The following is a 19340-nucleotide window of genomic DNA, read 5'->3' as shown; positions in this document are numbered from 1 at the left end:
CAACGCTTCAGTATACTGTGCAAGAATAATGTGGCTATGGAATCCGTAGTGTTATAGCGTTCCGTGTGCGAACTTCCCAGAAAACCGTTTTGATAGTTTCATGTGTGAAAGTGACTTATAACGCGTTTTTTTTTAATGTATTTTATGCAATTTTTTTTATTTTATTTTTTATTAAATTGGAAGTTTATTTGTTTTTTTTTACAAAAAATATTTTAGGAAAAAGAATTTTGATATCAGTGAAACTGGGTGAACACATTTTTATATATTTTGTTCGTAATAATCAAAATCGCTCTATAAAGGTGTCGTTAATATAATAATAAAATTAACACCAATATTAATATGCATTTTAGTGCAGAACAAAACAGCATCGATCTGTGTGCGGTAAGTTATGGGACTCATTGCCAGAGCGAGTATAGTGGAAGAGCCGCCGCAGCAACGTTGTCTGCGGGTGGTCGCCTGGCTAGCACCATGCGAAGCGACTGCTAAATGCCGCAAGAGTTGTGCTCCATCCCGCTTGCACCGCGGTGCTGGGCGCACTTCTCGCTCGCGCCGGCGCGAACACGTGTTTATTTGTATGTTTTATCCTTCGGCGGCTTTAAACCCAACCCACCCCGACCGCAAAGTGCGCTCCGCCGCCCGCCGCGCCCGCGCCGTCGCCGCCTCTCGCTCGCCGCCACGGCTGCCGCGGAGCGCACCGACTCGCCCGCGAAACTTTGTCCGAAGTCGACGGGCGCGGACGTACGTCGTGTATTAATAGCCACCGCGACCGTCCACCGCAACCGAGGGCGGCCCGCATGCCACGAGTCGCAACACGACTGTGATCCCGGGTGCACGCATCGCACCCCTCGTTCGTAAACACAACGCGTTTCGGGCGCTCCGACGAAAACGACTCTCATTCGGTCGTCGGTTACGAAAAATAAAAAAATGAGACGAGCCGAAAGCGAGAGTAACGTGCGTACGTCCGTCGCGTAAATACGCCGTCCACAAAAAGTTCGGCCGTCAGTGAAACTAGTGAAAAGTTTTTTCGCCGCGAACGGGGCAGCCACCCCCCGACGCCGGAAAAATCGGCCCCTCACCTCGCGTCCCACACCCGCCGTCACCGAACTTTTCATTCACCGGGGAAAAAAGTGTGGCAAGGCCGCCCGTGACGTCACCGCTTTAAGTGGCCACGCGCCCGTTCCCTAGCAACGAGCTGTCATCTCGTCAACCCTCCTTGCGAAACTTATACAAGATAATCCACTTAATGTTTAACTATGACGCGATGATGAAGATGTTACGCGGGGACAGTATCACAGAGCGATGAGTTTCTTTAAAAAGCAGTGTGTGTTGTGATGTAGCAATCGTTTGTAAAAAGTTGACTCTATGTGTAGCACACAGCGCGCACGGGTGTCTAGGATGCACCTGACCGGTGCCAATAGCGGCGCCGTGTCGCCAGACACGAGCTCTACGCTGCTCCACGAAACCTACACTAAGATGACGTCTGATATCCTAGCTGAGAGAACGTTGGGTGATTTTTTATCAGAGCACCCTGGCGAACTAGTCAGGACCGGTAGCCCTCACTTCGTCTGTACAGTATTACCGCCGCATTGGCGATCAAACAAGACTTTGCCTGTGGCGTTCAAGGTGGTGGCGCTAGGAGACATCGGCGACGGCACGCTGGTCACAGTTCGCGCTGGCAACGACGAAAATTGTTGTGCAGAGTTAAGGAACAGTTCGGCAGTGATGAAGAATCAAGTCGCCAAGTTCAATGATTTGAGGTTCGTCGGCCGCAGCGGTCGCGGTGAGTGCTGAAGGTGCAGTTATGTGAATGAATTTTAGATTCTGACATTCTATTATTGAAAATGATAACATTACAGTCTGGAAAATCAATCATGTTACAGTCGATTAATCCTAAAGTGTCATTTATATGTAAAATATATGCGGATTGTGTTAAACCTACTTTCTAGAGCTTTATTATGCATAAAGACACAAAACATTCTTAGCGCACATCATTTCAAACAGTACTAGTTGTTGTTTACATCCTTAACACCAGAATTTAAATGCAAAACAAAACTTGTTAAGTAGCGTAGACCCTGACATTGAAAAGTATACAAAACTTTTTCCACGCAGCTAAGAAAGTAAAGTGAATGTCAAATAAGGAGGGCGGGAGATTAGGGCGGCCATTTCCGCCCAATGGCTGTCCCGCCCTGAGAAAGTTTACTTTCTGCAGTTATCAGCGATAAGATTTGTTCGAAGTTAGAGAAAAAGAAAAAAGAAAAAATATATTAAATTCTAACCCCTATTTATTGATTACAATTTTTTTGTCTTAATAGTCGTAGTAAGCACACGAAAATAAAAAAATAGATACAAAAAAAAAAAATTTTGAAAAATAAGTTCATGCAGATTTTTTTATCTTCTTAATCTTTCCGGTATGCGACGGTAAAAATTAACAACCAACACAACTATAATATGTGGTATTAGAATCAGTGAACGACAATAAAAAAAATATACAATTTTAAAACAAAAACTCATCCGAATATTCGGTATAACAACTATTCCAATGCCGGATGACTAACAATTGAACCTAATCTCGTCAAGATTATTAACACCACATTGCGGCTCATGTTTATAACCTCTATAATTTATAAGGTAGATTTAAACTAATATATTTTTTCCTACATATTCACTGGCAGCCTAAGAAGCTATTTCAGCTACGCCCAAACGGAGGTATAAAGTAATAGCAACTTAAATAAAATATGTTTAATTTATCGTAATTTTACGATGAACTAAAACAGGATAATCAAGTTTTCATTTTGACAGTGAAACACATTGTCTATTTTATTAAACACTATTTGACATCATATTAAACAAGTTTTTTTAAGACTATGAACGCCAATCGTTTGCCTTTGAAAATCTGAAAGCAATAGGTTATCTTTGTTAACATTATCCTACTATAGTTGTCAGAAATATTTACGTGATGAATTTACTACATTCAGCTATTCGGCCATTGATGCATTTTAAGTCTTCGCCTCACCACAATACAGCCTTAATATTCTGATTGTTTTGTTTTGTATTATTCAAAAAAACAATTACATTTATAATATTCAAACAGTTTATTTAAGTAAAATGCCCACGATTTAGCCCCGTGATAAAAACACAGCGGTTTTTACTTTGCTTAAAGCCTTCTGTCAACAACCCTTCACTATATTTTCTTTGACTAATACACATTAATAAAACATGAAATTATTTTCTAATAAATTTAAACGAGTAAGATTTCTTTGAGTCAGAAAATAATTTGGATGTTCTTTGTGAGTTATTTTTCATTTATTTAAAAGATGGCGCATAATTATCTAAATGTGAAAAAAAAAAAACCTAAAAAAAGAATATTATTTGACTACTTTGCAACAACACCAATAAGGTATAAATTTAAATAACACGTGGTAACCGTTCCAAAAAGCTGCATTCGCGGCAAAGATGTCACGGCTATATGATGTGAGCCCATAGAATTTCCTATGAAGAATAAAGTGATTTATTCATTCTTATTTATTTATTTACACTTCATTGTACTACATTGAAGTGATCGTGGCCTAAAGGATAAGACGTCCGGTGCGTTCGAATAGAGCGGTGCGACAGTGTCGGTGTTCGAATCCCGCGGCCTGGTATCAACTTTTGTAATAAAATACGCTCTTTACTCATGTTCATGAATTCACGATAAAGGAATAACATTGTGTAATACAAACCAAACCCGCAAAATAATGTTAGCCGCCTAGTTACTGATGGTAGGGCGTCCTGTGAGCCCCCATGAACTCCCCCACCCTTCCTATATCTAAGCGCAGCAGTATTTTAATCTGATTTGAAAGGTAGAGTAACTGTTGTAACGTATAGAACTTAGACTTAGAACTCATATTCCAAGGTGGACGGCGGCATTACGTTGTTGATGTCTATGGCCTCCGGTAACCACATAACACCACGTAGATCGTGATAAAAAATATATTAATATTTTTAAAATTTTTAATTTTTATTTTTTATTTATTTATTATTAGCATAGAAGTATAAACACAATCATAACGTGCATCCGTGCTTGAACTAGGTGTTAAAACTTGTATCTCAAGCAGCAGTGCTCCTTGTACAAAAAAGAGATGAAATAAATAAAAAAACATAAATTAAAAACACTTAAAATGAAGCCGTCGTGGCCTAAAGGATAAGACGTCCGGTGCATTCGTATCTTCCGATGCAACGGTGTTCGAATCTGGCAGGCGAGTACAAATTTTTCTAACGACATACATACCTAACAAGTGTTCAAGATTGACTTCCACGGTGAAGGAATAACATCGTGTAATAAAAATGAAACCCGCAAAATTATAATTTGCGTAGGTAACTATTGGTGGTAGGACGTCTTGTGAGTCTACACGCGTAGGTACCACCACCCTGCCTATTTTTGCCGTGAAGCTGTAATGAATTTCGGTTTGAAGATTGGAGCAGCCGTTGTACTGTACAAATTGACATATTATAACTCATATATCAAGGTAGGTGGCGGAATTTACGTTGTAGATATCTATGGGCTCCGTTAACTACTTAACATCATGGGCTTCAGCTGGTCCACCTACCTAAGTAATAAAAAATACACAAAAACCAGCTGCAAACATCTTATATCACCTTATATCAGCTCCAAACAAATCTCGTCATTACACGGCTTGAAACTTAATAGTGATTAAAAACTATCATGTCATTTAAAAAGAGCTCTAACCACAATTTAATGTCCTAGAAAGGAGAAAATAATATAAAACCTAAAATAACGAGTAGATTTTATTAAATGAATATGGTTTTTAGTTTCAATTTCACTTGTTCTTAAAGCTAGGGGTAGACGAGCTTAGAGATAAGACAATATTAACTATGACTATCAAATAGTGCAAAGCATCTATCATATATTAATACGTGAAGCAAAAACTTTAAACCCCTTTTTACGAAAATTGCGCGGATGGAGGAGCTTGAAATTTCCCACAATTATAAAGAATATAGAGAAGGAGTGCAGAATATAATAAATTATAATTTATTCATAAAAAATATTTTTAATCAATAAAAAAAAAGGAACACACTCTACCGCGTATTTGACACACAAACGCATGCATACTATTTGTTTATTATCAAACTTTTCTTATTGCTGTGCTGTCTGTGATCAAATTGAGAATAGATTAAATATTATTTGTCTTTATTAATATTTGTGTAAAGTGTAGTCTTGGCGAAATCTGTGATTAAAGAAGTACATATTATAATAAACAGTCTTTGAAAATAGAATCATAATAGTGTAAAAACTTATAATTTCAATTAATTATAGTCGAATTTCGACTACCGGAGACCACTAGTACCATTAATACTACCAAACGCTAAAAGATAACAATAATATATGGATGGACTTATGTATACCCCGTTGAAAATTTGTCTGCTACCCACTACTATCACTGTATTCAAAAGTCATCGTTGCCTAATTATATGAAAGGAGCTATATTCGTATTGATCCATGCAACTATGCCTGAGCTCAAATCTTACAGGCAAGCACCATTTATTTCAAAGAAAGTAAATACAAAAGTACCAACCTCGCAATCACACGAACGACTTTTAAGATGAAGAAACAAGGCTGGAAAAATGGTAGGAAACATCCTACTGTTTTCGATACGAACAGGTGAGCGCTCATTTTCCTGCCGCAAATCAGTTTAGTTCCTGTTCAAATAATATGACAAACATATTATATAGGTATATAATACAATTGAGATTGCAACCTCAAGTATCAAAATGAGTAGCCGTATTCACCCGTCTCTATATTTCGGTAGCTACACGTGTAAGTCAAATCATATACTTGTAGTACACTGAATAAAAATTAAATTAAAGCTTTTGTCTACAATAACAGATATCACACGACAAGTATTTAGTTTCCGCACAAGTAGGACTTTATCTTTTGATTAACAACTGAATTATAAATATTGTGATATATCAACATTATTATTAAATGTACTTGTTAATTAGTAACTGTGTAATATGCATTATTTTTTATTACGTAATAAAAACAAATATGATAACAATAAATAATATTATAACAAATTAATAGATTTTGAGATAACGCTTTGTAAGATTTCAATTATTATAGAATAATTTTTAATGTGTATTTATAATAATATAAATCCCGTTCCGGAAACTTTTCATTCAGCACGTTATAATGTACATACGTATAATATATAATTGATATTATTATTTTATTTTCGGTTTTCGCGAACTAGTTTCTTCGGCTAAATCCCGGATTTTTTTTATTTTATATCATTTACTAAAATTTATTGTATGTGTATGATTATATACTAAAATGATTGAGATTCGTCGACATATTTTGTACTCACACTACCATAAAATTTTCCATACCTCGAAATAGAAAATAATGAACGCAAGATACAAGATACAAGATATATACAAGATACAAGTACAAGTAGTTCCAATTATAAAAATATAAGTTTCAATTTAATTTCTTAAACATCATTAAGAAGTTTAAAGATCTTTTAGAACTCAGACAGTGTTTTGTTAAAATCTAATTCAGGGTGTAAGGAAACGGTTCTTGAGACCGAAAGCAAATAATAGAATCTTAACAAAAGGGGAAAATCATGTTCATTTGCTAAGCTAAGCTTACTTGTTGTTTTTGGTTATTTAACCCGTAATCTACAGCAAAGACAAAACTGTTAATTGTATTCCATTGCGTGCAGTGTAACTTTTTTTTTTTAATACTCGATGATTAATACATATTATACTATCCTTGCAGGAATATATGCCGATACTATGTTGGCTATCGGCACAATCTTCATTATACCCAGTAATTAAAATTATTACGAGGGTTTTTTTTTATTGCTTAGATGGGTGGACGAACTCACAGCCCACCTTGTTTTAAGTGGTTACTGGAGCCGATAGACATCTACAACGTAAATGCGCCATCCACCTTGAGATTAAGTTCTAAGGTATAGTTACAACGGCTGTCCCACCCTTCAAGCCGAAACGCATTACTGCTTCACGGCAGAAATAGGCGGGGTGGTGGTACCTACCCGTGCGGACTCATAAGAGGTCCTACCACCAGTTAGAAGGGAGTTATACAACTTTACTTGGAAATCTTGTAGAAACTAAATGTTGACCGGTTTTTCTAATAAGTCGACTATTAAGTAATAACTAAGGAAAGCACATTACCAAATTATTTTCCCTCGTCTCGTTCAAAATAATTTTAAATTACAGATAGAAAAATAATCTAAGTCACAATTGCCAGGTGGGGTGGGATTTGCTAACAACAACCCGAATGCCTCCGAAGGAGACCTAATAATAGCTCAAGGGCAGTTGCATTGTGAATGCATCTACTACCGGATTGGAATCGCGACCCGCTGAGAAGAGAAGATGTATGGATTAGGTTGCACGTCGAATTCAAAGTGTAGCGGGAGTGTTAATAAAATTAAAGCAATCATCCAATAACTATTTTTATTAAGTATAATCAATTAAACTCATTAATTGTAACATTGTTTCACCGTCAATTACAATGTATGACGTCATATGTGGCTAATCGTTCTATTTTAGAGTACATTCTTTGGTTCTGTTATGTTATCGGTAACGGCCCGTTGGCAGACATTTTACCTAAAACAAGCATAGAAATTATCATTCCTTATTCTGGACCACAATGACGACGCATGTAGTAGATACAGATGCATACAGCAGCGTTTCATAATGTTTTGTGGCCATTTTGATAAATAAGATTGGTCCGAAACCTTATTCTGCAACAGACCCGTTTTTCACTTTCAACAATAATGAATGAATTTGTAAAATTCAATACTCGGTTAGGACATAGTGTTTATTTTTATTTATTTTATATTACACTTCATATGAAATTTATATTGGCGGACTCAATGCCTAAGGCATTCTCTACCAGTCAACCAAAGGTAGTGAGTGCAGGGTAAATAGTGGTAGGTACAATGAAATTAAGTTTAGTTATAGGAATTTAAATGGAACTTTAACATACAAAGAACGATCACCATGCTTTTTTTTCATTTTTTCTAAAGAAAAAAATGTGCTTGTGTACAATAATAATAGTAATCGCCATCATGAAGCATCATCTGGCAGCGAACTAATTATAACTTTATGTTGAGCACCCCAAAATTTATCAGCAATTTTTTAACAAACAAATCATTATTTTGTCATAACCTAATTCTTATTTTCAAATTATTAAATTATTATATTTTAATTTTTATTAAAAACAATAATTTAGTTTCTATTACCTCGTTATAAAATGAGCTGCCCATGTTTATAATTTACTATTTTCAGCTACAAAAGCTAGTTTTCTTTTTTTTTTCTTTTTCTTTAAACTATTATTTATTTAAGGCTTATGTAGTTTGAAGTATGCTTTATGCAGCTAAAGTATGACTTCTCCTTCTAAAGTATGACATGGATAACTGTGATTTTATTTTTGAACGTTTATGTGCGAATTTGCCTTAAAATCACAATGACGTCTTTAGAGTTATTTTTAAGGCATTTAAGAACAAATGGTAAATCTTTTTTTTTACTAATTTTACATCTACTTGGTTTCTATTTATTTAATGCTTATTAAAATACCCTCAAAAGGTTATCCTACCCGTATCTCAAAGGCCTATCTATCAAGAGAAAATTTTTCGTTATATATCAATAGATATAATATACCGAGATCAGTATTTCAAATGAATAAAAAAACAATCTGTTAATTCTTAGAAAGCATACATAAAGAGCGGAAAGTAGAATTCAACAGCACACGAAACTACACGTACCATATGCAATTATTTTAGTACTAATCACATTTGTTTTACAACAATATTAATTTTTAATAATGCTGTCAAACTCTATCAATTATCATCGTGCTCTGAAACAATAACATTAGAAGTATCAAGAGCAGCTCTCACTACACAAATAGCTATTAAAAAAAGATTAACTATTAGTAATGAAGGAAATCGAAAGACGAACTGTATTGTTCGAGTCCAGACGAACAAAAAGACGTCCAAATGAAACCGCAGGCCCAAGTTCCGCTTTACGCTCTAATCCAAGGCTATATTTTAGTGCCGTGCAAATGAAAAGTTAGTCTCGAGTCGAGTCGGCTAAGACTTCAAGAAACGGCCCGCCTTCTAGCCAGCAGCCAATGGAAAAGGTCGGGAAAACGACTTCTTCCGCGGAGGCGGGGCTCGCGCCGGCTGCGGTCTCACAGCCATTTCAATAAAAAATTCCTTTGAAGAGTTCTTTATTTGAATACATCGCGGTTTGCGCGGAACGAACGTACGCGGAGATAGATCGTCTCGTTTCTAATATCGTATTTCCGATCGGCGTTCCAAACCTGAAAATGCCTTTCCTTGTTTGTGTCAAAACACTTTCTTTACAAACATAAATATTTATAGCGGTAAAATATAACAGAGACTTCGCGAAAGAACAGCGCTGGAACACGCAAACACGTACGAACACGATTGTAGATTGCGGCACGCATGCCCGTCACCCGTAACAGGCCTTGTCAACCATAACGCGGCCGCAGCGACCGACGCAGGGTTAACCGGCCGGGTCTACCAGCCCGGTTAGCCGCGATGGAAAACTACCATTTCATTTACGGTCGCCCCTTGGTTTCGGGGTAGTTGCGCTAACAGCACAGGCCGCAAGTTCCGTAACTATGCTCTGCGGCGTCACGCGGCTCAAACACGCTCTATTAATGACGGACGCTCCATAATGGTAGGATTTCCAAATGCCCATACACTTATATTTGATACTGTTTAGAATCAGAATTTACGTTTTATAATGTCCTGTTAAGTCTTCATTTCATTTTATATTTGTGCGTCAACGAAAACCCATGACTTCTTCGCGCAATAAATGTTCAAGTACGACTGGTGCTTAGCGATAAAAATACTTAATACTTATCCCATAGCAGTAAAAATTTTATAAAATGAAATTATTAATGGTGGTAGGACCTCTTGGGAGTCCGCACGGGTAGGTACCACCACCCCGCCTATTTCCGCCGTGAAGCAGTAATGCGTTTCGGTTCGTAGCCGTTGTAACTATACTGAGATCTTAGAACTTATATCTCGAGGTGGGTGGCGCATTTACGTTGTAGATGTCTATGGGCTCCAGTAACCACTTAACACCTGGTGGGCTGTGAGCTCGTCCATCCATCTAAGCAATAAAAAAAAAAAAAAAAATTCGATACCATTTAGTTAAAAGTAACAACTCACGGCCACTATTGACAAATGATTGCAGGACACTATAGATGCTGCACACCTTAATTTTTGAGTCTTATTTATAAGTACTAGTGGTCCCAGTGTAGTCGAAATTCGATTATAATTAAATGAAATTATAAGTTTGCACACTATTATGATTCTTTTATCAAAAACTATTACTTATATGTCTAGTAGGCATTTTACTAATCTTACAATAGATAGGCAGTCAAACTTAGATACAATAGACGTTGCTCTTTAACTGCTCCGAGATAAAACGTATTAGTATGTTTGAATGAAACACTGAATGTTTTATGTTAGTGCTCGATTTTACTACTATCAAATTTAGAATCGACTTTAATTAAAATCGAATCCTAAAGAGTAAACGCTAATAAACAATTATTACACATTCAGCGGCTTACAACTATGATCTTCTCCAGTGCTTCGAGTATCGTAAATACATACGAGATAATCAGAACATCCAGAACCTGTTAACCAGAACTGATATTTATCAAATCTAAATTTATAATAAAATCAAATCTAGACTTTGTTCTATAGTGATCACGGTCAAAAATCACTCGACCGGTCAGACAGGTCGAAACGGTCAGACAGAGTAAACACAACTTATTATTTAAGATATTTTGAAAAGCCTTTTACTGATTGATGGTAGGACGTCTTGTGAGTCCGCACGGGTAGGTACCACCGCCTTTTCTGCCGTGAAGCAACAATGTGTTTCGATTTGAAGGGTGGGGAAGCTGTTGTACTGTAAAAACGAAGACCTTAGACCTCTTGTCTCAAGATGGGCGGCGGTATTTATGTTGTAGATGTCTATGAGCTCCGGTAACTACTTAAAAGCAGCCCACTCATCAAAGCTCAATAAATACAAAAAAGCCATGTATATTATACATCTAAACTATAAGGTATACTTCAGATACGATAGCGTCAAACATCTTAGCTTACACCGGCATATTAATTCAGTCCATTAACGTGTAGAGGCATTAACACGTTGTTACGTCCGACGCCGCTGCGTAATCGCTACGACTGCGACATGCCGAGGAGTGTATTTGACAGCTGTCAAATTGGATTGCATCCACCTATTAAGGAAATGTCGTTGTCGTCTGTGAACGTAAGACGGAGTTATACGGATATGCCCGCCCAAAAATTAAAGCGATAATCTTAATCGTTCAATTAAAATTGGCTTGTGCTATTTTTAAAGATTAAAACAAAATCTTCAAATTACAATTATAATATTTTAAAAGTGTAACCAGTTCGAGAATTGCAACGTAAGCATACTGAGGTAGGCATGCACCGACAGCGCTGCAAGTAATCATATATTCTGGTTTGAAGTTTAGGCCAACCGATATTGAAGTGAATTCCAACTTTAACCACGATGGATAAATGATGAATTCATGTCAGTCCAATTAACTAATATAATATTAACAATAAAAAGACAGTTTAAAATTGCACACCGGAAAATAAACAGACTAAAAATATATTTTTTTATTCAATTAACTAATTTGTTCTTTAATAAAATAAATAAATTGGCATGGTTAAAATATTTTTCTTTTGTATACGTGTTTCTGGTAAATAACACATGAGAAAATACTAGTGAAAGTTAAGTAATTGAGAATATTTGCCTTTGTTTATCGAAGGCATGTCCACGTTTTTCTTTCTATGAGAATTCGCTTTAATAGTTGAAGGTGTACAAATCTAAATGCTACCTGAAACTAGTCGTAGAGTATTGTACCAACTACATTTATTTATTTGTTTTCTAATGTAGTTTAAAGCTACAAAAACTACTACACACTACATTAAACTACAAGCTTTTTTTTCAATTGCTAGGCCAATGTAATGAATGACATCATTGAATTGGCATCGGTTCTTTTTAAGACAATCGAACGACCTGAAGATGTTTAAAATTACGGGAGTAAAATCAAATTCAAATATTTAATTCGCATGTCATATAAAATATATCAGTAATCGTATCATAATAGGAAGTTTTATTGGCCCTGATAAACGCGTAAATAAATACAATGAACATCAAACGAATCACACGTATGTTTGTCTGAAGTGGAAATCGAGCCCATAACCTCTTGAAACAACATTCAGGGGCGCTAACATGCTAACAACTTAGTCAAATATTACAGTCCGCTTAATTCAAACTAAATTTATGCATATAATATACCTGACTAAGCAAATCAAACTAAATGCATGCTCTGATTTCTTAAAATCCAAAATTCACTGTACTGTACCTACATACCTAAATACCTACAAATGAATGTCGCGCGAATGAATACGATAGAGTTAAACAACTTCAAAAAACTTTCCTACGTCACTAAACGAATATAAAGGTATATCTATTTTGTAAACACTTTTGAAATATCTTGATTTCGTGTTGAAATTCATCAGATACCTTAAAAAGCGTATAACAAGGCAAGTCTGTCACGGGCGAGGGTATTGCGAGCTCGTAAAATTGGTGCTTGCTATCGTGCGGGTCGTACATTAAGTAGGGGTTATTTATTTAGGCGCTGTTGGGCCGGTGGCGAGCCGCGCCTGGTACCGCTACTTCACCAGCGCATCACTCAAACACGTTTTAGACTAGGCAGTATTTAAAAAACACCTTTTGATGTGTTTAGGAAGTGGTTCTTTCACTTCATTTCCGATTAAATATTTTTTATTGCCCTTGTAGGCAAACGAGCATACGGCCCACCTGATGGTGAGTGGTTACCGCCGCCCATGGACTTCAGCAATACCAGGGGCAGAGCCAAACCGCTGCTTACCGCTTAATACTCTCCACAAGCCTCGTTTGAAGAAGGACATGTCATAGCGCTCGGGAAACACCGTAGAGAGGAGCTCATTCCATAGCCGGATGGTACGTGGCAAAAAAGACCTCTGATAACGCACTGTGGATGACCGCAGTGGCTCCAGGTCGTACAGATAGTACGAATTCGTTAACGTTCTAAATTAAGTGTTACTATGGTTTGCAATTAACGTTCTTTCCATATCAAGATTTTTATTTCTCATCGATGAATAGACAATCTCTGGATCTCTCTCGACCCCAATGCAATATTAAATGATAACTCAAGCCGATATAGATGATAATGTGAATTCCGCCAGCAATATTGAAGTTCGAAGTTTCAACTTAACAGAAATATAAAATAGTACAGATAATCATAATTATGTTAACAAAATAATTACATTCGAAGCGCCTAAAAGCGATGAAAACACTTGTTACACGTACACTGCAAATGCTCCTCGGTCCACGTTAATAAACTCGGATAGGCCACAACAAGCCGGTTGCGTGTAGGCCTCCATTTTTAACGATCCTCACCGCCGAGCCCGCAGAAGTAGCCTACACATGAAATCACGTATGAATGAGACTTTTACCACTTTTTTCGCTTGTAGCCGGCGGCGTACCACTCGGGGCCCCATTAAAGCTTACATGTCACTCTCCGCGGCCCCCACCCGGGGTGGCCGGTGGGCGGTGGAAAAATGGCGAAATCGGTATCGGGAACATCCCGCGGCGAGCGGACGGCTGAACTCTCCACGATACGCTTTGAGGCGCATTCATTTAATATTAACTGTGGTTTTTCCGCAGATGGATTATTTTTATTGTCAGAGTTACGCCGTGATGAAGTGGTCAGGTCGCTGTTCGTGACGCGGTGTGATGAGCTGCGCACTTCGCGTTCGAACGAGAATGTTTCATTCGTGAAATGCTATTGTCTTTTTTTTTTGTAATCAAACATTCAACTCCAACGCTTATGTCTGATATTTTTTTTATTTTTTTTTATTGCTTAGATGGGTGGACGACCTCACAGCCCATCTGGTGTAAAGTGGTTACCTGGTGTAAGGTGGTGGAGCCAATAGACATCTACGACGTAAATGCGCCACCCACCTTGAGATATAAGTTCTAAGATCTCAGTATAGTTACAATGGCTGCCCCACCCTTTTGGGCATTTAAAATTAACACTATTATTTCTCACCCCCACAAAGATTCTCATCATTAACGCCCCCGCAACTGGTGTAGGGAGTCCAACATTCATATAAATATTAGCCTATCCATTAAGTACATGTATTTTCTATATTGATACCAAGTTTCAAGTCAATCGGATGCATGGTTCAGTAGTTATAGCGGAACATCCGTAAAAACCACTGTAGATTTATATAATAGTATAGATTAATCACCTTAAAGTGGTATACAGTTGTTCGTTGTGGGACTTTTATGCAACATCGAGCGAACGAATAAATTGAATCGGACTGGTAGTAAATCTTTAACTTTTGTTAATCAGTGATCAAATTGAAACTGCAAAACTGTCGTTTGTCAGAAAAACCGGATCAACCGCGGTTTAAATTTGACTCATATTCAGTTCCGGTGGATAGTTCATATACGGATGATGTTGTGATTCTATTAAAAAGGGAATTTTGAATGAAATAACCATTAGGTATGGTATTTTCTTCGCTTTTCGCGAGTGATTGACATAATTAATACTACTCTTTCACTATATTATTTTCGTCATTTTGCATACTTTACAGTTTTATATATACCTAGTCAGGTCATAAATTCTGTCACATGTTTAATGTAAAATAATTGAAACAAGTTTATTCATTATGTAACCTTTCATATACCAAAATAAACTTAACAAAACATAGATTCTTATGACACTAAAGTTTATTCAAAATGACCTCCGTGATTTTGAATACAGGCCTTCAATCTGCGCGGCCAGTCGTCTATCGCAGCACGAACGAGGTCCATGTCAATATCGGCGGCTGCCTTAATCAAGGATGTCTTGAGTGACTCCAAATTGGGATGAGGCTTTGAGCACGCCTTTTCCTCCAAGTGTTGCCATATCTTGTAATCTAACGGATTCAAATCTGGACTGGAGGAGGGCCAGTCTTCGTGCCGGATGAAGTCGATTTCACGCGCCGCCAGCCAGTCTTGTGTGCTCTTCGCTCTATGAGCTGGCGCCGAATCTTGTTGGAATACCCAGTGCCTGTTATTGAACATGGTATGAGAAACATGTTCCACAAGGTTCGTCAGGACTGTATTTTGATACACAGCTGCATTCATTTTTACACCTTTTTCACAAAAATGTACCTCTGTTAAGTCACAATAAGAAACTCCCAACCATATCATGAGCGAGGATGGAAAATGACCTCGTTGGACACGTGGAATACGGTTGCTCGCTTCTTCACTACTGTGTGCGTACACCTTATCATTTTGTTTGTTGTAGCTCTCTTCTACGGCAAAATTTTTTTCATCCGAAAAAAGAATTTCCCGATATTTTTTTCCCGCGTACCGCTTCAACAAAGCGCGGCATCTCTTCAGTCTCAGGTCCATTAGACGAGCAGTCAAACGATGTCCTGTTTTTCTTCGATATGCCCGAAGCCCTAAGTCTTCATTTAACACCCTTTTCACCGTGGTTCTGCTTAACCCCATCTGAAGGGCCAACAGTTTCTGCTTATGTTTGGGATTTCTTTGAATTCGCGCCTTCACAGCTTTTATCACTGCTGGAGTCCTAACAGACCGAGGGCGACCACTTCTTGACCTGTCATCTACACTAGAGTCTTCATTGTATCGTTTGATGGTACGATAAACGAATCTTTTGGTTATATTCAAAATTTTCAGTATGTTAAAAATTTGAATTGGCGCGTAACCGCAACGATGCAACGCAATAATAACTGCAACACGGTCTTCTTTAAGCGTCCACTCCATATTTAAAAATGAGTAAAATACTAATAGTATACATTTTTATTTTCATGAACAATTCGAAATTCGAATTCAATAAACTTTTTTGTGGCCAGCATTCTAAAAGAAAAGTTTTTACTGTGTGACAATACTTATGACCTGACTAGTTATATTGGTTCCAGTAGATTCGTAACAACAGGTGTACCAAGATTGTGACCAATTAGAAATAATAAGACCTTGGAAAGCCTTTCACTTAATCTTCGACATCATACTGTTACTGAATTTTTTTCGTTTGGATTTACATGCCGCCTTAAATAGGTAGCACCGCCCTGCCTATTTTTGCCGTGAAGCAGCAATGCGTTTCGGGTTGAAGGGTGGGGCAGCCATTGTAACTATACTGAGACCTTAGAACTTATATCTCAAGGTGGGTGGCGCATTTACTTTGTAGATGTCTATGGCCTCCAGTAACCACTTAACACCAAGTGGGCTGTGGGCTCGTCCATCCAACTAAGCAATAAAAAAAAACTTAAGGTTTTAGTGTCTTGGTTGAGATGAATTATAATTATTAATGTTTTAAATTGAACGGCCTAAGTTAAGCGCTTGTGTTAGTGACATGCCCATACTTTTAATATGCCAGAAGAATTGTGAACGAAAAAAAAATCTCAACAGATTTTATGAAATAAAAAAAGAAACTTTTTTTAGAAACGTATTTACGTAATTCTATTGTTACAGGTAAATCATTCACCTTGACGATTACGGTTTCCACTACCCCACCTCAAGTGACGACGTACAACAAAGCCATCAAGGTGACGGTTGACGGACCGAGGGAGCCACGTTCAAAGACCAGTTAGTATTGCTTCGTTATACAGGGTGTAATAAAATGTTCCCAAATCTATATATCACTACATAGTATAAAGTCGCTTTCTCTATATCCCTATATATACTTAATCTTTAAAGCTACGCAACGGATTTTGTTGCGGTTTTTTTTAATAGATAGAGTAATTGAAGAGGAAGGTGTGTATGTATAATAACATCCATTAAATAGTGGAGAAATCAATAATAAATTACAGTTTCCGAAGCAAAGCGAAGGCGGGTCGCTAGTCTATATACCTAGTCAGGTCATAAATTCTGTCACATGTTTAATGTAAAATAATTGAAATAAGTTTATTCATTATGTAACCATTCATATACCAAAATAAATTTAACAAAACATAGATTCTTATGACACTAAAGTTTATTCAAAATGACCTCCGTGATTTTGAATACAGGGCTTTAAATCTGCGCGACCAGTCGTCTATCGCAGCACGAACGAGGTCCATGTCAATATCGGCGGCTGCCTTAATCAAGGATGTCTTGAGTGACTCCAAATTGGGATGAGGCTTTGAGCACGCCTTTTCCTCCAAGTGTTGCCATATCTTGTAATCTAACGGATTCAAATCTGGACTGGAGGAGGGCCAGTCTTCGTGCCGGATGAAGTCGATTTCACGCGCCGCCAGCCAGTCTTGTGTGCTCTTCGCTCTATGAGCTGGCGCCGAATCTTGTTGGAATACCCAGTGCCTGTTATTGAACATGGTATGAGAAACAGGTTCCACAAGGTTCGTGAGGGCTGTATTTTGATACACAACTGCATTCGTTTTTACACCTTTCTCACAAAAATGTACTTCTGTTAAGCCCCAATAAGACTCACTTTCAGAACCTGGTCCCTCGTTTGTTGGGGGTGGCCGGCGCGTTAAGCCGGCTTCTGCCCAACATCGGGGGGCCTGACCAGGTGACGCGCCGTCTCTATACAGGAGTGGTGCGATCAATGGCCCTATACGGGGCGCCCGTGTGGGGCCAGTCCCTGGCCGTGGGGGTGGCGAGGCTGCTGCAAAAGCCGCAACGCACCATCGCCGTCAGGGTCATTCGTGGTTATCGCACCATCTCCTTCGAGGCGGCGTGTGTACTGGCTGGGACGCCGCCTTGGGTTCTGGAAGCGGAGGCGCTCGCCGCTGACTATCAGTGGCGGGCTGAATTTCGTGCCCGGGGCGTGGCGCGTCCCAGCCCCAGTGTGGTCAGAGCGCGGAGGGCCCAATCTCGGCGGTCCGTGCTGGAATCATGGTCCAGGCGGCTGGCCGATCCTTCGGCTGGTCGTAGGACCGTCGAGGCGATTCGCCCAGTCCTTGTGGATTGGGTGAATCGTGACAGAAGACGCCTCACTTTCCGGCTCACGCAGGTTCTCACTGGGCATGGTTGCTTCGGTGAGTTCCTGCACCGGATCAGAGCCGAGCCGACGGCAGAGTGCCACCATTGTGATTGCGACTTGGACACGGCAGAGCATACGCTCGTCGCCTGCCCCGCATGGGAGGGGTGGCGCCGTGTCCTCGTCGCAAAAATAGGAAACGACTTGTCGTTGCCGAGTGTTGTGGCATCGATGCTCGGCGACGACGAGTCGTGGAAGGCGATGCTCGACTTCTGCGAGTGCACCATCTCGCAGAAGGAGGCGGCGGGGCGCGTTAGAGACGCGCAAGCCCGCCGCCGTCGAGCGGCGCCTCTAAGTGTTTCGGGTCCCCCTGATATGTCGGTCTGGGGACCGGCGAGGGGGACCTAAGAAGACGTCGTGCAAGCTGCTCTGCACGCGTTTTACGCAAGAGCATCCGGGTGATGGAAGGCCGGCTATCCTCGACCCACGCTGGTTCTGACCCAACGGGGTATTCCGTAGGATAGCTCACTCTAACCGGCGCCATCTAGGCGGGCTCCGGATAGCCTGCCGACCGAGAGGGCTGGTGGTCGTGGCGCCGACGACCGCCAGTCCGGCGTCCCGAGGGGGAGGGTGATGGGAGAGATGTGCTCCGCACTAAACACTTCACTTTCCCCCCTTTGCCTTTTCATGAGTTCTGGCTCATGGAGGTTTGTTGAGCGACAGGAGGTTTTAGTCGGTTCGACTCCGCCGTCCCCAGAGGGCGGAAGTCCGGCGATTTCCTCCTGACCAAAAAAAAAAAAAAAAGAAAAAAAAAGAAAAAAAAAATGCCCTATAAGAAACTCCCAACCATACCATGAGCGAGGATGGAAAATGACCTCTTTGGACACGCGGAATACGGTTGCTCGCTTCTTCACTACTGTGTGCGTACACCTTATCATTTTGTTTGTTGTAGCTCTCTTCTACGGTAAAAAATTTTTCATCCGAAAAAAGAATTTCCCGATATTTTTTTCCCGCGTACCGCTTCAACAAAGCGCGGCATCTCTTCACTCTCTGGTCCATTAGACGAGCATTCAAACGATGTCCTGTTTTTCTTCGATGTGCCCGAAGCCCTAAGTCTTCATTTAACACCCTTTTCACCGTGGTTCTGCTTAACCCCATCTGAAGGGCCAACAGTTTCTGCTTACGTTTGGGATTTCTTTGAATTCGCGCCTTCACAGCTTTTATCACTGCTGGAGTCCTAACAGACCGAGGGCGACCACTTCTTGAC

General features: G+C 39.4%; 1 protein-coding gene across 2 annotated transcripts in view; it reads left to right on the top strand.

The window, feature by feature from the left end:
- The first annotated feature begins 367 nt into the window (after positions 1 to 367).
- RunxA (RUNX family transcription factor Runt related A) overlaps positions 368 to 19340 on the top strand; it is a 35557-nt gene continuing 16584 nt past the window's right edge. For both annotated transcript variants that reach the window (XM_028175858.2, XM_028175857.2), the window contains exons 1-2: positions 368 to 1780; positions 16627 to 16740. In XM_028175858.2, the coding sequence (XP_028031659.1) occupies positions 1363 to 1780; positions 16627 to 16740 (532 nt within the window). In that variant the 5' untranslated portion in view covers positions 368 to 1362. The remainder of the gene's footprint in view (positions 1781 to 16626; positions 16741 to 19340) is intronic.

Source organism: Bombyx mandarina, chromosome 03, assembly GCF_030267445.1.
Source record: "Bombyx mandarina strain Sakado chromosome 03, ASM3026744v2".
Lineage (NCBI taxonomy): Eukaryota > Metazoa > Arthropoda > Insecta > Lepidoptera > Bombycidae > Bombyx > Bombyx mandarina.
Note: the sequence above shows the minus strand (reverse complement) of the source record. Positions and strands in the feature narration are given on the sequence as shown.